This window comes from Adiantum capillus-veneris, chromosome 1 (genome assembly GCF_014529385.1).
Source record: "Adiantum capillus-veneris isolate H3 chromosome 1, ASM1452938v2, whole genome shotgun sequence".
Lineage (NCBI taxonomy): Eukaryota > Viridiplantae > Streptophyta > Polypodiopsida > Polypodiales > Pteridaceae > Adiantum > Adiantum capillus-veneris.
In genome coordinates, this window is record NC_140931.1 from 80,397,185 (window position 1) to 80,421,119 (window position 23,935).

A 23,935-nucleotide genomic window follows, 5' to 3' on the forward strand; every position below is an offset into this window, starting at 1 on the left:
AGAACAGATTTCCGATTCCTGGCAGATCAGGATATCGCCAGGAGATGTCTACAAGACAGCTTTTCGGACGACTTTTGGGTTATTTGAGTTTTTGGTGATTCCTTTTGGCTTAACCAATGCTCCTGCGACATTTGACCGGATGATGGACAGGATTTTTCGAGAGTACAGGCTATTTGTTGGCACTTTCTTTGACGACATCATTGTTTTCTCCAAGAATGAGGCAGAACAAAGAGATCATCTGCTTCACAAGTCTTTCAGGCATTACGAGATCACACATTAGTGATTAATGCTAAGAAAAGTGAATTTTTCCTACCAGAGATACACTTTTTGGGACGCATTGTGTCAGCAGCACAGCAGGAGTGAAAATGAACCCGGCCAAGATAGAGACTATCCGTGATTGGCCCGATTTGAGGAATGCCCATGAAGTTAGAAGCTTCTTGGGACTGTGTTCGTACTACAGGCTGTTCATACGAAAGTTTGCAGCGGTTGCTTCCCCTTTGCATACCTTGACACAGAAAGGAGTACCTTTTTCGTGGGGACCCACAGAGGTGACTGCCTTTCAGACGTTGAAAGAGAAATTGACTACGGGACCTATTTTGACTTTGCCAGACTTGCAGAAGTCATTTGAAGTATTTTGTGATGCTTGTGGTCGTAGTCTGGGTGCGGTCTTGATGCAAGAAGGCCATGTCATAGCTTACGAGAGCCGTTTGTTCTCTAGGCCGGAGATGACAGCACAGATCTATGAGAAAGAGGTTTTGGCGGTTATCCATGCTCTTACTCAGTGGCGGCATTACCTACTCGGAGCGGATTTTACTGTCTTTACAGACCATCAGAGTTTGCGCTACTTCTTGTCACAGAAGCAGCTTTCGGAAAAGCAGATGCAGTGGGCAAACATCTTGTCACAGTTCCACTTTAAGATTGTCCACGTGCAGGGACAAAAGAATGTGGTGGCAGATGCTTTGTCTCGGAAACCGTTGGTTCTGGCTATTTCCGCGATACATCATAGGAGCTTCGAGGATATGATGGATCAGTATGCCATAGATATAGGTTTTGCAGATATTTTCACACGGATACGGGATGGGGAGACAGTAGCTGGATACACCCTTCGGGAAGGCTACTTGATGAAAAAGACTATGTTGTGAGTTACACAGCCGTTGAGGGAAAAGGTTATGACTGATTGCCACTGTCCACCTTTTACGGGTCACCGCGGCAATGCTACCACCATGAAAGGGGTAGAGAGAGATTTCTTTTGGCGGAGACTGAAGAAGGATGTGGAAGAGTTTGTGCACAGTTGCTTGGTATGCCAGAAGGTCAAGTTTGACAGGCATAAGGCACAGGGATTGTTACAGCCTTTACCCATACCCACCCGCCCCTGGGAAAATATTGAAATGGATTTCATTTTTTTTTATCTCCAGAGAATACAGAATGATCACGATGATTTTCCGATTACATGGCACGCCTGAGACGATTGTCTCCGACAGAGACCCCAGATTTATGAGTTTGTTTTGGAAGGCAATTTGGGAGAACATTGGCACGCGCTTGCAGTTCTTGTCATCTTTCCACTTGCAGACTGACGGGCAATTTGAGATTGCCAATTCAGTGATTTTAGATTTATTGAAGTCTTGTATCTCGCATCAGAAGACTCAATGGGAAAAGAACTTACCTTTGGTGGAATTTGCCTACAATAACACGATACACTCTTCGACGGGGAAGATGCCATGTGAGATTGTTGAAACTGCTGCGAAGGTTCCATCCTTCCTGAGCACGAAAGATTAGAAATTTGAAGCAGATGAATATTCGCGAGATTTGGATACGGCTTTTGCCAAGGTTCGCGAGACTTTGCAGGAGTCTCAAGAACGACAGAAAAAGGCAGCGGATCGCCATCGTCGCGACTGGAAACTGAAGGAGGATGATTGGGTGCTCTTACTTTTGAGAAGGCACGCCTAAGAAAGAAAAAGGGAAAGGAGAGGCTTTTTCCAAAGCTTAGTATGTGATACTACGGACCTTTCCAGATCACTGACAAGATAAATGATGTCTCCTTCCGATTGGAACTGCCAGATACTTGGAGGATTCATAATGCATTGCATGTGAGTCTCTTGAAACCTGTTAAGGGTGATGTGCCTGATGATGGGGAGCCTGATGAGCAACCCAAAGTGGAAGAAAACGAGGAGATCCTTGTTCCTGAACAGATTTTGGCACATCATGATGCGAAGAAGGTAAAGTCCAAAGGCGGTTCTTGGTTAAGTTCAAGAACTTTCCTGCATTTGATGCGAAGTGGATGGAGGAGGAGGACCTAGCAGATACTCCTCGGATTGTGAAACTTTACCTCGATGTTTTGGTTTAGCATAGTGTACTCCAAACGGAACCCAGAATTCAGCTTGGCCGGAGATCTGGTGTAGTGGGATGCACAAGAGGGGAGTCACTCCACTCCTTTGTCAACAGATGCCTCGATTTTGATACTAAAGTCACTGATGTCTCTTTGAGCTTCAGGGATACTGAGAGCTGACAGTATTCTGCTGGATGACTTTATGAAATGGAATTCCTGATTATGATACTGATTTGTTCTTGACTTCTTGTGAGTGCAGGAACTGATAGTCGAAATGACTGCAGCATTTTGGTCTGATTGATCTCGAATAGACATGGTTGCAATAGGGGTTAGTCAATCGGACATCGATGAGGTCCCGATTGGACCTAGATGTGATTGCTAGCTACATTGCCGATAAATCATGGTCTAAGATCCGATTGAATGTTGAATGTCATGTGATGTCCTGTGATGTCTGGTGATGTCCTGTGATGTCGTGTGATGTGACTGTCGATTTTGTACATGTGCTAGATGTGTGTTCCTAGTACGTAGGTACTAACAATCAGTGTCTGCTAAGACGGTTTATGGCTTTTGTCCGTTTTGTTTGTGTAATCGCAGTCGATTACAATGCTTTCAAGAGGGGGGTATGTCACAAAGTGATGACGTGGCGGACAGCAGAAACCCTAATTTCTGCCAGAAACCCTAAAATTCCTGCAAACCCTAATTTTTGCCAAAAACCCTAAATTCCGGAAATCGCGGAGGCGGATTATTAAAAAAAAATTATTTTTTTTTTTGGAAAATGATGAGCGACGCGAATTTTGCTTTTGCTTTTTTTTTTTAAAAAAGAGAAAAGACTCTAAGAGAGAGAGAGAACTGATGCTTTTGATTTTAAAAGCTTTTGGGGCTCTGCTTTTGGGCATCCCTTGTAACCTTTAAATTAGTGGTGAGGGCCTCACTTCTCAGGGCATCTGGACGCAGAGTCGGAGAGTGAAACCCTAACCGCTCTCTTGTACTTTGATGATTGATTAATATAAAAAGAAATACCAAAAGGGGCGCCAGTCTCTAGGGCCAATATCTCTAGGCACGGAACTCCGCCGGGCCAGTGCAAATCTATTGTGATCTGTGAATTGTTTTGAAGTGGTTATTTGGTGCTGTCGCGGTTGATTCTTGACTTGGAGTGTCCAAGTTTGTTACACTATAGCCTCAGAGGCAGATCACAGATTTCTTCGGATCGAGAGAAGCAGGAGTGGAAGGAGAAGCAAGAGGCCAGCAGCCAGCACAAAGGAGTACCCACATTCATACCAAAGGCACCCTCATTGACAAGGCGATTGAGCTTAGGAAATCGAGACGACCACGACCAAGATGCAGAAGCACACTTCACCGGAGGAGACTACAACAAAGGATTAGAAGCATTCTAACCAGACACCCAGAATGCTCCTAAGAAGTTTATTTAATACTTTGTATTTAGTTTTTCACATTTATTTTCACACCTTTCACACTTACTACTTTAGTACTAAGGTACCCAGACATTGTAACAGATTCACCACTTTTGTATCAGTTTGGTCTCATAGGTCATTCTGGCCTTTTGAAGACGTTAATATAACATTTCATTTCATTTCATTTCTCTCTCTCTCTCTCTCTCTCTCTCTCTCTCTCTCTCTCTCTCTCTCTCTCTCTCTCTCTCTCTCTCTCTCTCTCTCTCTCTCTCTCTGAGCTACGGGTTGGCTGTGGGCTGTTGCACAGTGAACAGGGCAGCGTGTAGGGAATTGGCTGCTGTGCAGGGTGTATCCATTGAGCAGGGAGCAAGCAGCACGCCGAGGAGCAGGCTATTTAGGGCACCACGTCAGTTCTCTAAATTTTGTGCAGGGAACGGGCAGCACGCAAGGGAACAGGCCATGCCAATGCGTAGTTAGGGTTTGCAACAATGAGTAAACAGGGCAGGAGTGCGTTGGGCAGTGGCTCTTCACGACAAGCTTCCCTCCTCGCGACAAAGACTTGTTATCGCTAGGGCTCAGCGCAGGTCGCATAAGCTTCCGAACCATTAAAACCCAGCTGCCGTAATTGGATTTTCTCAAAGCGATTAGGTTGAGTACTATGGCACGTTGATTTAATTTAATGATAAGCAAAGGGCCTTGCTTGAGGCAAGTGTGTCTTCTCTCTCTCTCTCTCTCTCTCTCTCTCTCTCTCTCTCTCTCTCTCTCTCATACGCGTAGGTTTCAGTGGGAAATTCTGTGTGAAAAATGATAAGTGAGCCCGATACATCTCTTGAACGACAAAACATGGAAGCAATCTCCCCTGCAGAGGACCCTGCACAGGACACCGAAGCCGTCAATGTCTCACCTGTTTGCAAGTCGCGGGCAAAGGCAACCTTCATGCTCACGAACAAGCGGATGGCACAGATGGAGAGGTAAATGAAGGAGTGGAAAACAAAGATGGAAGGATGGTGAAAGGAGAAGGCCAACCTCCTTCAGATGGTCTTCAATGAAGGTGCACAATGGAAGAAGGATAAAGAGAGCCTTAACGCAGAAATACAAACACTCAAAGAAGAAGTCTCAACCCTCAAACAGGAGAACCCAAACGCCAAGATACAGACACTCAAAAAAGAAGTCTCAGCCCTTAAACACGAGCTTGCTGATAGAGTAAGCAGTGGACTAGAGGAAGGTGAATTTCAGCCCTTGGTAATAGATGAAATCAAGGAAATCAAGGAACAGGTAAGGATGATCACAGAGGAAGAGAAACTGAGTGTGGCAAAGACATCTTCATGGGCAGAGATGATAATAAGGACACATAAAAAGGCGGACGAGGCCGAAAAATGGATTGAGGTCTCCAAGAAAGGAAAAGGTCAAGAAACTCCTTGTACACCGACGCTTATCAACATGAACCTCAAAGAGGAACAAAGAAGGCGGATGCAAGCACTGCATGTGAGAGTGACCGGTCTCAAGGACATAAACAATGTGGAGAAAGAGGTCACAAGCCTTACGTCCATGATGGGGATGGAGAAGCCTTTGCACACAAAGGCATGGAGGGTAGGTAAGAAAAGTGATGGCATGGGAGAGTCTTCAAAGGGGAGAGCTCTCATACTACGCTTCCCTTCATTGGAAGAGAAGAAGGAATTCTTGAGGAAGAGGCCTACTCTCAAAAAGACAGGTATTTTCCTCGGTGATGACCTAACTCTCTCACAACTCGCACATATGAGAGAGGTAATTCCAGAGATTACAACGGCAATGGGAGAAGGGAAAGATAGCCTTCTACAAAGATGGACAGGTGGTGATTTTAGAGCGGCGCACTGCATGACGGTGTGAGACCTGTGGGACCACATTGAAGATGGCTACCTGGAATTGTAATGGGTCTATGAGGTTGGACGTGGGTGCATTTGAGGACAGTTTCAAAGACAAGGATATTGTATTCTTCTCAGAGACTCATCAGGCCCCTGGACAGGTGATGCCACGTGGTGGGATACAGATGGGAGACAACTCACAGGACAAATGCGAGATCTGAGCATGGGAGTAGAAAATAGGAGTAGCAATGCTATTCAGAGAGGAACTACAACCATTACTGCATATTGTACGAAGAGATGATCGTGCTAGATATATGTGGGTGAGACTGAGAGCTGACACAGGTCGATTCCTATATATTGCCATATGTTACTTTCCTCCCAGTACATCAGTGTATGCTGCATCCAGAGGGCAGTCACCTTTCTCTATACTAGATGATGACATATGGGAGTTTTCTAGGGATGGTGATATCATTCTCCTAGGGGACTTCAATGCCCGAACGAGCAACTCGCAGACAGTCTTCTACGACACTTCAGATGAGTGCTTAGAGAGCTGAATGTGGGTGAGTTGAAACTTGATAGATACGCAGATGACAGAGAGCAGACGGAGTATGGGAGATACCTCATGGAAATGACGACTACACATGGATTAGCCATACTTAATGGCTTACAATGATTTCCTGGAGCAGCCGGTTTCACATGCTTTCCACACAGACATGGGGCCAGTACAGTGGATTATGTTATGACACAACCGAGCTTTGTCCCCTACATTCAGGATTTCACAGTGGGAGCCAAGCCAGTGGGCATAGCAGTAGATCATGCTCTCTTGACACTGTCCGTTAAATTTCAGTATAGTACAATCTAGACATCAGGAGGCAGGTCACACACCCGCTATACATTTACACCAGAGACTGATTTCGTTTATACAGAGGAGATCAAGGACCGTCTATTGGAAGGCACAGCTGGCACAAATGGTATATGCCTCTCAGTGGAAGAGTGCACCACTCTATTGACTGAGACACTGCATGGGGCTGCATCAGTGGCATACCCACACACTCAGCCGGGCAAGAGACGACATTCTAGGAGCATGCCCCAGAATAGTTGGTATGATAAGGAGTGCAGAGAGATGAGAGCCCAGCTTCAGAGGGATCTTCTTTTAAGAGTCATCACTTACAGGCAGTCTCGGATTGCTTTCCGAGGCCTTGTGCGACGGAAGAAGCGAGCTTACCTAGCTCAGATGGAGGGAGACTTATATCAGATGTTCTTGAGTAGGGACTTAGGAGAGGCATGGCGACTCTTCCATGAGCACTCCCCTCCCCCAGTGATTACTTCACCTGATGTGTGGGGCCAATATGCGACATCGGAACCGCTTCCAGACCCTACCAAGCCTTGCCCAGCTACGAGCACTTTCTTTACACCTGAGGTGGTACAAAGGGCCATCGACAGGATGAGGACCGGGAAGGCATATGATCATGACGGTCTAGTAGCGGAGCACTTTATACATGCCAAGGATATGCTGATGGAGGTTCTCGCAATGTTGTTCAATCGTGCCATGTGTGAGGGATTACCGGAGACTTGGAGGTTGTCTAATTTGTACCCATCTTCAAGGCTGGTGACTCTACAGAGCCTCGGAACTACCGCACTATTATGGTTGGACACACATTGGTACGGTTGTATGCATCTATTCTGGAGTAACACTTGAGTAATTGGGCAGAGGGCGAGGGTGTACGAGCAAAGGGTCAAGCCGGCTTCAGGAGGGGTTTCTCCACTCTTGATCATACTCTGACACTCAGGGCCATCATTGAGGAGGGCAGAGCACATGGGAGACGGATCTATTGTAGCTTTGTGGATTTTCGCAAAGCATTTGACATGGTACCAAGAGCTCGATTGATGCGCAGACTACAGAAGATGGAGGTGCCCATAGAGGTGATTTGGGGAATTATGGCTTTGTATAGATCAGTGATGGGACATGTACGCACTCCGGAAGGGGTATCTTATTTAGTTCACTTTACTATTGGAGTGAAGCAGGGCTGCCCATTGTCTCCTACTCTATTTGGTATGTATGTTGATGAGGTGTCTGATTACATTGACAGAGAGGGTGACAGGGGTGCCCAGCTGGCAGAGATGTGGATCCCATTGTTGCTATATGCTGATGATATTGTGCTGATATCTGACTCAGCAGAAGGTATGCAACGACATTTGGATGCACTACGCAGTTTTGCAGAGGATAGTGGATTGTGTGTAAACCTAGGTAAAACCAAGGTTATGGTGTTTAACACCACACCCCAATGGGTCAGGAGATCAATACCTACTTTCAAATATGGTTAGGAGATTGTGGAGTATACAGATGCATACACTTACCTGGGGGTAGTCTTTACTGGGCCGAGATTTTCTTTGAGAAGAGCAACAGAGACTAGACTAACTAGAGCTGGTGCGGCTCTGGGAGGAATGAAGAGGATTTGTTCGCAGGTTCAGTTCCAGGAACCTAGGACAAAGTTATGGCTCTTTGATACTTTGGTTGCCTCTACTATGTTATATGGGGTGCAGGTTTGGGAACCTTCTATAGGCCAGGATGGTTGACCGTTGGAGGCGTATGGAGAAGCCCCTGGTATCTATGATCTCTCGGCTGATTAGAGCTGAGGCTTCCGTACTGCATGATATTATTTGAGCGGAATTAGCTGCCCCCCCTATGGAGATTGAGGCGCTTACCAAACTAGTCTCCTTTGTACACAGTCTGTGGGATACTACCAGAGACAAATATGCCAGGGTGGCTCTAGAGTCCTCCAGCAATTAGCTCTTAATGGGGATACATCATGCTGGTATGTACAGATGGCATCATGGTTTCAGACACATGGTTTCACCATGGACAGGTTGCCTCCTTTTCAAAACTCTCTATAGGCTCCCTTGAGGTCTCTGACGCGGGTAGAGATTAATAGACTCATTCGTCAGGATCTGATCCAACTGGACACGAGGAGGACATGGATAGAGCCGATACAGGAGTTGGGCACAAAGATGGCTTTCTATAGAGAGCATCTTCTCCACCTCACGGGGGATGGGTTTGTGATTTGACCTAGCTATATTGACACGCATCTTTCTCATGGTTTGCGTTGTGCCATTGGCCAGATACGCACGTCCTCACATCAGCTCAAGATTGAGACTGTCAGATCCAGAGGGACACCAGCAGATAGCATGATATGCCGCTTATGCCATCTAGAGCCAGAGACAAAGGTACATTACATATGTCATTGCACAGTGTACTATGAGATAAGAGGCCGTTTTCATTGTCTATTTAGAGAAGGTTTTGGGCCTCTATCTAGGGTCATGAGTTATAAGGATCAAAGATGTCTTGGGCTATATCTACTTGAGTTACACAAGCATAGAGAAACTTTACTGAGGAGAGCCGAAGAGAGACAACCCTAGAGACAGATCACAGATTTCTTTACACTAGATATTGTACACCCAGAAGAACAGACAAAGGAGCAGCCAACAGTGGAGAGGTCTGCCCGCACTACTCGCATTCTCATAGACCGAGCATTGGAGCAAGGGAGATCTAGACGACCCTGATAGAGGAGGAGCTACACAGTTTCGAAGGAGGCTACAACAAAGGATTCGAGCCATACTTTTTCGTCGTCCAGAGTGCAGATGAAGATGAATCTCTATGAAGATGGATCTCTATGAAGATGGATCTCTACTTCCCTCCCATATTGTCTACACATTGTACTGCTTAGTTCACACATTTCACGCCTTTCACCTTTCACACCTATCAGCTTAGTTTAGGATTCTGCAGTGTTTATATTTTGTTATCCTAATTTAATTTATTTTGTTAATCTGACTTTGTATCAGATACACCGCATTGTAACTTTCTGGTCTCATAGGTCACTTTGGCCTTTTGAAGACGTTAATATAACATTTCATTTCATTTCATTTCTCTCTCTCTCTCTCTCTCTCTCTCTCTCTCTCTCTCTCTCTCATGCCTACTACCACAAGCTATGCTTCCGCATTCTGCCATTTTGACGTCCTCTTCCTGGCTGAAAACACATGAGCACTTCTCCAACCTCTCAGCTGGAAAATGCAGATCTACAAAGGTCTTCGCAACAAAATTGTAGCTGAACATCAGCAATCCCATCTAGGTGTATAAACAAAAGAGATGGTGAAGTCTCTGCGACATAAACACAACCACTCTCTCCTTTTCGTGCTCTTAAACATAGCCAGGCATCATCAAGCCTAGGCTTGCTTTAGAAACATGTCAAAGTGCAGCAAAAGAGATGAAGGCATGAGAGAACGGGAGGAGCAGGCAAGTGGAACGAAGAGAGGAAAACGCAAGAGAGAGAGAGAGAGAGAGAGAGAGAGAGAGGGAGGGAGAGAGGTCTCAGCTTCGCAACCTTTGCTTGCCGTGCTGCCCAAGATGGATTTGGTTGCACCGCTGCGACCCTTTGCGCAGATCCAGTTCGAAGCCGTCTCCCTCTCCTCTTTTGTCAAGCTCCCACTTCTGGAGGTGCCGCCTACCATCCATCAACATGAAGCCCATCAAGACCGCTATTTCTACCTCAAGAAGGTTGCTTGCACGACCTCACCTCCCACACCAGTCATCCTCCTCCTGGTGTTGCACTCTCCCTAGCAGTTGTTCGAGCGTTTCTCCCTCTATTGGCCCAACTACTTCATCGATGTCCCGCTTGTGTCAGGTTTGGTTTCTTTTTTCCCTTTATTGTTCCTTTTTTATTTTATCTTCCTTCGTTGTTCTTGATTTTATTTTTTATTTTGTCTGTGTGTGTGTGTGTTTTGCTGTATTAAATTTAATACATATACACAAAAGAACATAACGTTCAAAAGGCAGTTGGCTTTAGATACTGGACAATAATTTGTACAAAAATGACTCGGTTTTAGATTCATTTTTGTACATATAATCAAAATGAAGCATCATTCCAATGATCCTATACTAAAGTAATAAAGTTGTGGAGGTCATCCACGTTGAAATCGGCAAGGATCTTCAAAGTCGGACAGTAGCTAAGCTAAACCATTTTAAGTAAAGATAGCAATGTCACCTGCACCCGTATAAACAAGACAACAGATTCGTTAGCCTTGAATACGTATTATGGGTATCAAAGACCTATTAGTTGTTACCTTTGTCCTACTTAAATTTTTTTAACTTAAACGACTATCCAGAAAGGTTTAATTTGTACATATGTTAGAGTATATAATATAAAGCATCATAAGGCCATCACCCCTTCTGATGCAAGTGGTTATACTTGTCTTAAGTAAGTTTTGTTTAAAGAGTATGAAGCAATCTTTAAGCAATTTTTCCTTATTTCAAGTTTTAAAGAATCTACATTACATCGTATTGTCCAAGAGGCCTCTTCAAAATCTATGCCGATCAAAAAGTAACCCTCAATTACAACAATCTTCTTGAAAAAAAAATTTGTTTTTACTCATATTCCGAGCCATAAACCAAGCCCAACCACTTGCCAAGCTCAAATAGTGAAAGTATACAGTGAATCAGTCAGCATTAAACAATGCCATATCATGTAACATATTCAAATTAAGGATAATTGAACAAGGTGTCCAAAAAATTAACTTTTAACTTAGTTTAGGATTCAAATTTTTGGTAAAAGCATCCACCCTTAACCAATCACCAGTATTAGCTACTAATTGAAGGACAAAAAGTGACACACCAAGTTAATAAGCCAGCAAGCTAGCCATCAAATCCCAAAACTTTGTAGGATTTGAGGATGGGAGAGCCATGAATCATATCTCAAAGCCGTATCGATCAACCATACTGAGAAATAGCATAGGTAGACCATATTCCAACCAGTGCATAAGTATTGCCAGAGTAAGAATCCAAAGCACAAACCGCTAATCATTCAAATTAGATCAGATCATGCACTTAAAAGGAAGTAGGGATCAGATGTATAAATCCATCCAAGGGAGCTACAGTGCTACTCTATTTCTAGAAGCGTTCCAATGAGATAACTTCAATAAAAGAACACCCTTTTTTCGGGCCTATACTTAGTCAATCATCCGAGATTAGTTTCCAGCTGAGACCCAAACAATTTTTTTTAGTTTCCTCGAACCAGTATCCAGACAGTCATATCTCTTATTACTTGTATTCCATCTAATGCATATGACCAGTTATATTTACACTTAGCCTCAAGTTGATACTAGAACAGAAGTAAAAAACAGTTAATATTCACACATTTACTTGTAATTTCAGCATGCTTTACTCAATTAAAACAAGAAATCATCCTTTTCAGTATCGGCACACTTTCTCAGATATTACACCAGCAGAGCAGGATATACGTAAAGTAAAACAACTAGATTTCATCATTTTTCAGCATTAGGAGGACAAAATCTCAGCTATGGGAGCCAATGAAGGTCAAATTACGCAACCAGCACTATAATTATTGTTAACCAGAGAGACTGAGCACTAACCACTGTCGGTTTTGTTTGTGTTTTTTTTTTTAAAAAACTATAGATACCCGTTTCGAAAGCATAACAGTCCAGTATGGTTAACACAACAGTCCAGTACTCTTACCAAGGCTAAGATCAACAAGTCAACCCTTTGACAGCCATTTGTGATATGCGCGCTATTATTGTAACTACAAGTGATAAGTGTGGTAAAAAATAGATCAGAGTTTCCCACAACAAATGTAACAACCAAAAGAATCATTTAAGCACAGCAACAGGTTATTATAATAATCTGCAAAGGAAAAAGCCAGTTTAAAAATAACCTCAGAGTGAGGATTCTCTACGATTTCCATTTTCAAAGTTGCACAACAGGACATAAGCATCGCGAGTATCCACAACAGCAGGTAGACCACGCAACCCTCTCGCTCTTTTATCCAAGGTTGTTTTAAAACGTAAGTACGGATCCGTTCCGTACCGTATGGCCATACTGTACGATCCGTATGGGACGGATCAATATGTACAAGTCAAATTTTTGATTTTCTTTTTTTTTGGGCAGGCCATCGAGTTGTTTTGCGAGGGTTTTCGAGCCATTCCGTACACTTTTGGGCACATAAACAGAGATGTCTTCAAATGTCTCTAAAAGCTAATGCATGTAATCTCGTTATTAATTGGAAATGTCCTAGAAAGTTCGGTAAAGTGAGGTTTTTTTACAAGAGTACGCATTTTTACATACACTAAAAGAAATATGTACAGAACAATGTCCAATACGTACATATCCATCACGTACAGTAAGTTCTCCCACGTACAGTAAGTTTTGGACCACCTTGTTTTTATTAAATACAGTATTGCAAGGCTAAGTAAGGGAGAAAAATGTCCCTCACAAGTTAAATAGCAGCACCCTCCAAAGTGGAATCCAATTGGGCATCACCATCCCCGTCATTAATTATCGTCCAATATCCCGTGAGTGCAAGTGACCCAAGGAAAATATACACAGTAAGAATCCCAAAAGGGTACAGATTACTAGCAGCCTCAAAGAAGCAGAGCTAGGCAAGAATCGTTTCAGCACAGGGGGAGGAGAAAGAAATAACAGAGAACGAGGGCGGCAGTAAATTAGTTTAGATCTCTTTATGAATGCAGTAGGTAGTATAGAGAGTTCCCACTAGATGGACGTTTAAAACAATAAGTCAAATTATCTACCAAAGTTAGTTCCCACACAAACAGTGGGTAGTATCAAAGCTAGACCTAATGCATAGTAAGCAAGTTAAGAGGGGAGAGAGAAGGGAGTTGGAGGGGAAAACATAATGTTCAGGGGGAAAAAAGCCTGAGAATTCTTTAGGCATAACCCACTCGAGGAAATTTCAAGGAAAATCAGTGACAATATAGCCTCAGAAAACCCCTCAAACCCGAGGAATACAGTGCAAGTAAAACCTCATAGTAATCACTCATAAGATAACCATCAGTTCCATCATACATAAGCCAAATGATATAATATGAAGTGACAAAGTGAGTGTGTAGTAGTATGGTCACCAAAAGAATATAGTAAGAAAAAGCAATCATAGCCAAGTCTTGTATGTGTGTGTACAACCCTACACCACTAAGCCCCGAGTGGAGGGGAAATATGTTTAGATGAATCTAAGGAAAGTCCAGAATCACCATTGAGAAAAGCTTTTTAGTAATCATCCTCATGACAATATAACCATCGTCTCCATCAAGCCTAGCATAAGCGAGATTCTCCTATAAAGGAGAGTACAAGGTAACTATACATGGTATTCTCCCACCAAACCATAGGGAAGCACAAATAAGCCATCTTCTTAGACATTATGGGCATTCATGTTCAAGCAAGCCTTAGGTCAAGCCGGGTAAAGATTTTAGCATTAGCCATCAAGTGAGTCTTAGTTTAACAGAGGTAAATCAATATAGTGTGTGTGTGTGTGTGTGTGTGTTGTTGGGGGGAGGAGGGGGGGGGGGGCATTCTTCCAACTTCCCTCCAACAATTTGCCATCTTCTTCACATGGATCAGATTTTGCTCGCTATGGTCTTTGTGGCACCATCGCAATCTCCGCATGTTTCACCGGCATGCGCGCGCGCGCGCGTGTGTGTGTGTGTGTGTGTGTGTGTGTGCATGGAAGCATATCCTTGGATTTTTTTGTTCTTGTTTTCTCCTTTTGTTGCTTTTGATTCTTATTTTTGCTTTTGTTTTGTTTGTTTTCCTCCTCTTTGAGTTGGGATTTTTGGGTTTTCTTGTTGTGACTTGTGTGGTGGTTGGAAAGCTGCTCTTCTCTCTCGCTCTACCACAATTCTTTGGGCGATTTTCACTTGGACACGATTTTCAAAGCCTCCAACACTGTCTCCCTGGAGTTCTCTCCAAGCTATGGTCTTCAAGAACCACCTTCAGCATGTGGATTGTTCGCTCTCTAGATGAAAGTTCCTTGTCTGCTCCGGTGCAATGTTTTGTTACACACCTTGTACCATACGAAGGCGGCGTCAAGGCTGAAAACTGAAAACGCTAGAAGTATCTTGGTAATGTCACTTGCCTCTTCACCCTCACCTACGTCACCAACTGCTCTCTCTCTTCTGTTCCTCCATTACTTTTTGCTGTCAGATTTTATCAGTTGGCCGCCGACACCGAGCTTATCATAAACTGCTCACTATCATCTTCACCACTGGTGGCTTTTCGTGGCTCTTGGCTCACTGTCATCTTCACCACTTGTGGCTGTTGGTGGCTCCGGTTCTTGATTTATAGTTGATGATTGGGCTTTTGGTCGAAGTGCATATCTTTCAGAGGATACTGCCATCCTCTCTCCACTTAGCTTTCAAAGGCACTTTTTACTCTCTTTAGGAGAAGTATTTTTACCCTAGACTTCAATCTTTTCCGTTTGGCCATGTGCCTAGTTGTATCTGGTTTTACAATTTTCCATTTGATTCCTACGGGTCTGCTATGTAAAAGTGATGTACTTGCTCCCAAAATAGGCACCATTTGGGTGTTTTGAGAAATTTTCAAGTAATAGAATCAGAGAGAGAGATAGATAGATAGATAGTTCTATTATCGTCCTGGGAGGTCAAATATGACCTATGGGACCAAATGAACATGTCACGTGGTGTGAGTGGAGTTCATAAGTGACTCTCGATGCTCAAAAATGGCTAAAATGAGCGTCGCAATAGAGAGTCCACATCGTGGTTAGGAGAGGAAGGTATGTAGGGAGAGATCATGGCTGAATATATGGGGAAAAGAGGACCTAATGTGGTCAAAAGCTGAGCACTCTAGTGTGTGGTACTCACTCTCTCGCACTTGACGAGGGCATAAGGTGCAAAGTCGATGACACTCCTCGCCAGTGCCCCAACGTCCTGTCTCGCAGCGTAGAGAATGGGAGCTAAGACGAATGGAGGCAATGGTGCGGATCGCACTCAACGGGATGGGCTCAAGGATGTAGGAATTGGTTCGGTTACCTCATTTCGAGAAGAAGAGAGATTTGTAGTTTGGGGCAACGTGTGTGGTGTAATGGCTGAAGCGAGAACCTCCGAATTTCTCCCAAGCCGTGATACATTGGCGATGTAAGAAGGCCTCATTAACTTGGGAGTCGATCGACGCATCCTTGACCAAGTGACATGCATCCCATCTTCCAAACCATTTCTTGATATCAAGCATCCACCCCGAACTTAGTATTTTGCTCTTGCATGTCTTTTGAACCATTTGACTTGCTTCATATGCAATTCTAGGAAGTCGATGCAAAGGGCTACGTTGTGTCTTACGCATGTACTCCACAACCCTTTGCATGCCCAAGACCTCAATGGGAAGCAATCCGGACTCAAGAAGTAAGAGCATGTAAGGTGTTTGTGTCTTGACTTGGAGAAAGTTGGTGAGAAAACGCTTTTGAACATTCTCAAACTCTTTCCAAGTAGACTTTCCGATGCTTCCACTCCACACCTCCACTTCATAAAGAAGCACTGGTGTCACCAATGTGTCAAAGAGGTACTTTTTGAGAGCCCAACACTTGATCTCTCCTACATTGCACATGTTCTCAAATGCATAATAGGCCCTCTTTCCGGCTTCCAAGCGACGCATTGCACAATCCTCCCATTTATGATTGGATGGAACCTCAAGGCCAAGGTACTTGAAGTGATCTACCACTTCAAGTTTCTCATTGTTATATACAATGCATGGATTTTCATCATTGAGGGTCTTTACAAGCATAACCTTGGTTTTGGATCCATTCACGATCAGCCCGCTATGTAGGCAAAAGCGTTCCAAGACACTCATAAGCTTTTGTGCATCTTCTAAGGTATGTGCCAAGAGCACTACATCATCGACATAAAGCAAAAGCATGATCACCGCATTTCCAATCTTAACCTCTTCTATGCCTTCTTGCTGCATAAAGTCAAGAACCATGCATTCCAATTCATCAATGAGTAGCCCAAAGAGGGTTGGGGAAAGTGGGCATCCTTGTTTGACACCAATAGTGCTTGCAAAAAATTTTGAAATTCCATCTCCCATACGTAATCGACATATCACTTTTTGGTAGATGCGAAAGACTGCATACATAAATTCTCTCGGCACTTGAAGGCTTTGCATACGTCTCCAAAGATTTCCTCGCGGTACCATGTCAAAAGATTTCTTGAAATCCACAAAGCAACAATACAACTTTTTTCCTTTCAATCGAGACGCTTCCATAAGAACTCGAAGAGTGACAAGGTGATCAATAGTGCTATGATGCTTTCGAAAACCTGCTTGGCCAAGTGCACGTTTGCCATTCTTTTCAACCCATTCACTTATCTTCATCTCCATAATACATCCAAATAACTTTGCCATTAAAGAACCAACCATTATAGTACGATAGTTGTTCACATTGTTTACATCTCCTCCTTTGTGCAAAGGTTTGATCCAATTTGCACTCCAATCATGAGGCATGCCATACTGAAGTGCAAGGTTAAACATATCGCATATCCAATATCGTGTTTTCTTGCTTGTCCATTTAATCATTTCAGCCTTGACACCTTGAAGGTCACATGCCTTACGAGTAGCAAGTTTCTCAAGCGCGCGGCATACATCTTCAATGGTAAAGAAGGGAGACATAAACGGAAGGGAGCTACAACACTCCATCTTATCAACATTGGGTTGCTCATAGAGATTCTTACAATGCATATACATATCCTCAAGAGTCAAGTCACCAAAGCTCTCAACGCGCTTGCCTTTTAGATTTTGCCAAAACTTGCCACATGCATGTGCTTTCTCTTGTGCTAAAAGAAGTTGTTTTTGACTTCCCACCTTCTCCTCTTCTTTTGAACAAGTGCTTTGTATGTGTGTGAACATTCCAAGTAAACTTCCTTGTCTTTGATTGCATCCAATCTTAGCAAGTGTTTTCAGGCTTGACTACATTCCATGTCAAACCATTTCTTCTTGGTGCTACCCTTCTTAGACCTTTTGCAAGACATGTGTTTCACCGAAAAGCATTCCTTCGCACAAGAGAAAATTACTTCTTTGAAAACTTTCCACTTGCATTCTAATGTTGGGCTCTCTTGATGCTCTATCATGCTTAACATTTAGTCCACCATATCAGCATATATAAGTGCTCGTTTGAAGTTTAGACGTAGGTACAAATGATTCACATCATGATTGGAGGCTACATGCTCGGGCCGTTTACCACACTTGAGGTCAATACATAACATCCTATGATCCGATTCCGGATTCCATTCACCAAGTGTAAAGCTTTGTATGCATTCTAGAGTGGCTTCCGAGAACACCATATAGTCAATCACGCTAGCACCGTTGTGCTTTCTACATGTAAAGTCATTGGTGCCTTGCCATAGAGATACACCATTTGCAATGAGCATTCCGGTACTATTGCACATATGTAGAAGTGACTTTCCATAGTGATCCACTTCTTTTGCATCATTAGAACTTCGATTATACATGTATGAGTCATCCATTCTTCTTGAGACATGCGGCATGTCTACTTGTTGTGTGTCGTGTTGTAGCATATTTGTGCGAGCATTCATGTCTCCAAAAACAATGACTTCACCTTGATCCTTTTAATGAGCAATGTCCTCTAGTTCAACAAAGGGCTGATCTCTATCCATATTCAAGCAAGCATAAAAGTTGGAGTCATAGTGAGGAATGTAACAACCGGCCACAAACATGACTTGACCATTTGGTGGGCTGATTTTCAGCCATAAGTAGCGTTTATACTTATCTTCTTTGACAATGGAAACATCTTTCAAACCCTTTTTGGTCATACATGCTACACCTCCTTGGCCTCTTCGTTGCTTTGCATTTTTGGCCCACATCAAAGAATGCACATCGTATTTGTCAAATCCAAGAATTCGTTGCGCATCATGCTCCCATGTTTCGACAAGAAGTATCACATCGGAGTCATTGGTAAGCTCATCAATGCCAATTCCCGCATTCCATGGATACCCGTTACAATTGCAAAAGCTTAGTCGCAAGCGTGAGTTGGTCTCATAGATCATGTGTCCCTATTTGTTGGGTGGACTTGCATCCTCCTTAAGTGGCTTTCCTTCTTGAGGTGATACCTTAACCTTCTTGCTTCTTTCCTCATATACTTTGCGACGTACATTTTGTTGCATAATAGTGCGATCCTCATATACATTACAACCTGTTCCTTTGAGGTAGATCCAACCATTGTCAAGGATGATCTTTCTCTTTACCTCATCAGCCATGGTACATACAATAGGTCTTTCTCCCGAGCGAGGGACACCTTGTTTTCCAACTCGATGTGCACCATAAGCCATGATTCCTGACATGCCAAAGTGTGTAGCAAAAAACTCTTCAATAGCAACTGCAAGAGATTGGGGTGTTTCCATGCTTTCCTCCTTGATTCCACGAATGACGATGTTCTTTAAGCGTTTTTGTCGTTCGTGCAATTCTTGAGTGTCCACATTCTCTACATTCTTTGCTTGGACAACGGCTTGCGTGATAGGAGATGTAGAAACCACATTATCCTTACATATATCAACCCATGATTTGGATGCATTTCTCATCTCACATACATCATGTCGTATTGTATCTATTGTTTCCTCTTTCAATACATGATCACTCTCAACTTTGCTCAAGCGCTCTTTCAATACATTCATGTCAACAAGAGAGCGTTTACATTCTTGAACTTCCTTCTCAAGATGCATCAAGCGTGTTGTTTGCATTTCAAGAACCTTCTTGAAGTGCTCATTCTCCACAACGAGAACTCTTAAAGTACCATTCTCCATTGCAAGTGCGCGCAACTCTTCACCTTGTTTGTTGACGGTTTCTTGTAATGAGATCAAGTAAGCCATGATCATTGCTTCCGTTGTTGTAGATGATGTGGTTGGATTAGCATCTAAATTCCTTGGAGATTTTGCATCATTGAGAGAGAGAGAGAGAGAGAGAGAGAGGTACAAGCCCTACAAGCAAGCTTTGCTAACAAAACAATCCAAGCTGCACAAAATAATGGCACAACACGTTGCCCCTCTCCTCCATATCTAGGGGAAATCCAGGCTTCCTAACTCCTCATATCATAGTTACCGGGGAACGCCCCCTAGCCCCCGTTCCGGCGTTCCGGGGGGCAGTTCCCTTCCCGAACGTTCCCAACAACCCGGAACGTCTGACGTTCCGGGTGGCCAATGCAAACCGGAACAGCCATTCCGGAACGTTCCGAACGCCCCCGGAACGTTCCAGAATGCCCCTGGAACGGCCAACGGCTACAAACAAATTTGGCAAAAATTAAAAAAATTGAAGTAAATGTTTGGGCTTCTTTTTGAAGTGTGCAAAGCCTCAAGGACTCATAAAATGCACCCCCCTCCCCCTTTCTCTCCACAAGCTAATCCTCAAGGCTCAAGCTCTCTCCCTCTCACACTCTCAAGATCTCTCCCTCTCAAGAGTCACTCTCTCAAGGCTCAAGGCTTTAAGCCTTCAAGCTCTCTTCCTGTCCCTCCCACTCTCTCAAATCTCTCCCTCTCCCTCTCTCTCTCTCTCTCTCTCTCTCTCTCTCTCTCTCTCTCTCTCTCTCTCTCTCTCTCATCATCTAGTCATAGCAAGGTTGAATGGTCTTCAAAACGAGTTTTTGTGAGTATTAGAGTCAAAGCACTCTAATACTCCTTGTATTTAAACACAAGGAGCTAAAAAATGCACTATTTGGGTGTTTTTTATAACTCCCGTTCCGCGCCGTTCCCGTTCCGAACCCCTAGCCGTTCCCCCGTTCCGCGGGGATCCCGTCGCAGTTCCCGTTCCGCGTTCCGGGTAACTATGTCTCATATACACCATTTACGACCCATAAAATGTGGATATATGAAGTCACTCCTAAAAGCCGGGTACCCTCATAAACTAAGTACGAAACTGTAGTGGCTCAACAAACTTACCAGCACCACCCCAAGACCTACACACAAGAGACTATCCTCACAAGGTTGGACGCATACCCACATAAAAGCCCTCTCCCTAGATCTAGGCAAATTACCCAGGAGATGACCCTCAAAACTAAAACTAAAAGTTCCCACCTAAGTAGAAACTCCTTACCTCATTAGAAACATTGGGAGTACGTGTGGATGCCTCCCCTTGGGACTTCACCAAGTACAATACTCTTACCATATTGAGAGGGCATCTAGCCAAGTATGAGCTCTTCATCGAGCATCTCATCAATGGATCACCCTAGAGCAGTACAAAAACTTTTTCTCCTCATATTTAGTGCTGTCTCTCAAGTTTCGTGTCCTATTTGTCATGCCATGGTGTTTATTTTTGTGTCACACAAGCTACCACAAGCTAATGTAAGACATCATTGTAGAAAAAAGAGGAAAACCTGGTACGAAGTGCAGTGGGATCACTATTCGGAAGCAATTCAGGGAGGCAATCATAGAGCTGATTTGCACCTCCATCCGCACAGATACGAAAACAAGCTGCGAAAACATCAGCAAAAAGATCCTGCTGTTTGTGAAAATGCATCCTTCTTACCCTTAAAGAAACACAACAAAAAGTCTCCAACCTTTTTCCCATAAAGATAAGGTGATTAGAGGCAGTTGATAATTGAGCACCACAAGGACGTTGGTATCAGTGGTGGTATCGGTAAGGTTGATGCATTCATTACTTTTCTCAAAATGAAGAAAGGTGGCCCTATGGTACAATTCTGCCTTCGATGCATCTTTCTTCGTCATTCAGGCAGACTTGTTTTCCGCAGTCGAAGCAGGATAATGTCACACCTGCTGAGAAAGTGACAGTACAAAAGATGTATTTCTATGGCTAACTTGGTTCGCAAATAAAACCATGACCTGCGAGCTGCGCATCAAGAATGCAGCTGGGGTCATATGGTAGGATAGCAGCATATAGCCTGCTCAGGAGCATTTAAAGCAGTCATATCGTGCCATACCTTCGGAGGGGTCAATTCAAAACCTGGATCAAAAGTTTCAACGGATAGCATGCATGGCATCAAGGAAAACCGAGTACAAATAAGGTAAAGCAAGGAAAACGAGCTGCAAAACGAGTCCAAATCCTTCCGTGAAAGGATAATTTTTCCACTTCTTTGACGAGGGGATTGGCATGCAATCATTCTAGATCAGAGATACGATATCGAAGTTAAGTGAACCCAAGAAGCGAGCATGCAGTCTTTGAATATAGGGTTCATACAGAGAATGGATCTGCGGGTTTCTGGAACGTCAGAGAGAGAGAGAGAGAGAGAGAATTACCTTGAAACTGGTGGGCGAATGGCAGAAGTAAGAGTGCGAGCTTGAGTAGTTAACAACGTAACAGGAAGAACGCTTTTGAAATACGAACTTAGATTCTGAGAGATTATTTTTATTTTTATTTTTTACACCCGCACGCGGCACGTGCAAATCTTTGGCGTTCAAAGTCGTCACTACTTGGGCACTTTCCCTTCGTAAGGTTTACTAAAATACATTTCCTTAAAAAATTAGAACCTTTTTTTCAGCCTTTATTTTGCATGGACAAATGGTCTCTCAACTTCCAAACAGATGCCCTCTGAGTAATGAAGGGCCGGCAAGCATTCCGTTGCCACCCAAGCGCAAACTATTACCTATACACGAATCTACTAACATAATATGGTCGAAGGGGGAGCCCTTTACACGTATCACAATCTGCGACTTGAAGGCTAAAGTCCAAAACTAAAAAAAGCCCCTTTGCACGCGATAAAGAGAGAGAGGGGGGGAGAGAGACGACCGAGCGTACTAGTGTAGACTTAAATATGTGTCGTGAGTGTTAAGTTGCCACCTATACGCAATCTATTAGAAATGAATACAACTAGTACATCGGCACCGCCTTCGGCGGCAACATTGCCTCCAACAATGCTATGTAGAGATCCACAACCGGATTTGAAATACACAACCCTTAAAACATTCAAAATTTGCACAATGAAGCTCTTTTTACATCACATCCTATCATTTACCCCTTTGTTGTGTAAAAGTGGTGTGTGTACACGCAAGAGGAGGATGGTATGAGCAAAAGAGGTTTGAAACAAAGGGATGATGGGATGTGGAGGAGCAAAAATGTTCAATAGTATTGACTCTTGACATTATGCTCACTGCACAAGTTCGAGAGTCTAAGTACCACACACTAATAGAGTGCTCAACTTTTGCTCACATTTTTAGCCTTGACTTAGACCTACACACCTTCCTCTCATGGCCACAGTGTGGGCTTTCTATTGAGATTCCCATCACCAAAATCTTGGAGCATCGAGAATCACTTATCATCACCATTCATAGTATATATCACATGTATCTTTAATCCCATAGGTCGTATTTGAACTCAAAGCACAATAATAAAATCGAGCACTCTACATAAGCCCTACAATTATAGAGAACAATTGACGTCACATCGTATATTTCGTGGTACCTATAGTTTAAGTGTGAAACACCAACTTCTAGCCTCTGAAGTAGGTCATTTAAAGCCTGCCGGTGTCTTCCAAATGCAAGAGCACACGCAGAGAGAGAGAGAGAGAGAGAGAGAGAGATGCATCATGCCGAGCACACCCGCACGCGTGCACACACACACCCACATTGTGGTACAAAAGAAGCCCTTGGCTTATTATTCTTTTTTACATTAATAAGACCACACTTTAAATATAAAAAAACCCTAGCATGGGACCTGGCCCGTCCAATAGGTTGGAAATACATGTTCCTTTGAGTGGTTTCTCATCCTATAGCTCTATTGGCCGTGTAAAACTCTAAAAGCTACCTCATCATGGGACTTAGCCCATCTAGTAGGCTGGAAATACATGTTCGGTTGAGTGGTTTCTCATCCTATGGCAATACTGCCCGTGAAAAACTCTAAGGCTACCTCCCCTGCTACATAGGCGGCGTGCGTGTAGCAGTCAAATAGTTAATACAAATAAAGAGAGAAAGAGTGTGTGCGTGTGTGTGTGTGTGTATATATGGAAAAGAGAGGGGGGGGGGGGGGGGGGGGAGATAGGGAGAAAGTGAGAGAATCGGCAAGATAGGAAGAGATTGGATATCAATGAATGAATGAGAGAGAGAGAGAGAGAGAGAGAACAAGCCAGATAGTTAATACAAATAAAGAGAGAAAGAGTGCGTGTGTGTTCTATGATTTACTATCCCTTACACCATAACTTATACACCTTAATTATTCAATTTTAATACAACTTGAATATGTCTCATAAGAAGTGAGAATGAAATTATAAAAAGATGAAGACACCAATATCTGAACCGAGGATATAATAAGCCAAAGTACAATGAAGGTTAAAATAAGTTAGGGTTGTTGAAGAGGATCTCTTCACATTCTTGAAGTTGAACTTGGAGCTGCTAGTAGCTTTAGTAAGAAAACCTTTCACCTTAACGCAATCCGAGGGGAAAAAGCTATACCTACCACCATCCAACACACAAAACACTAAATTAGAAACCGTGTTTGTGTAAAAGGAAGGCAGGTGTCACCACCTTTTCCCACTTGTTATCGATGTCCCGTCAAGCATCTAGGTTAGATTTTCTGTCAATGTCAAAGGAAATTGGCTAAT

At 43.4% G+C, this 23,935-nt stretch overlaps 1 protein-coding gene across 6 annotated transcripts in view; it reads right to left on the reverse strand.

Annotated features, from left to right (window-relative positions):
* LOC147465045 (thiamine pyrophosphokinase 1-like) overlaps positions 1–21,752 on the reverse strand; it is a 59,318-nt gene extending 37,566 nt beyond the window's left edge. For 2 of the 6 annotated variants that reach the window (XM_086517739.1, XM_086517709.1), the window contains exons 1-2: positions 20,942–21,621; positions 20,759–20,855 (exon numbers count right to left, since the gene is read on the reverse strand). In XM_086517739.1, coding sequence (XP_086373865.1) covers positions 20,759–20,855; positions 20,942–21,110 — 266 coding nt within the window. In that variant the 5' untranslated portion in view covers positions 21,111–21,621. The other 4 variants (XM_086517730.1, XM_086517723.1, XM_086517716.1 and 1 more) reach the window with 4 other exon arrangements.
* Positions 21,753–23,935: the final 2,183 nt, after the last annotated feature.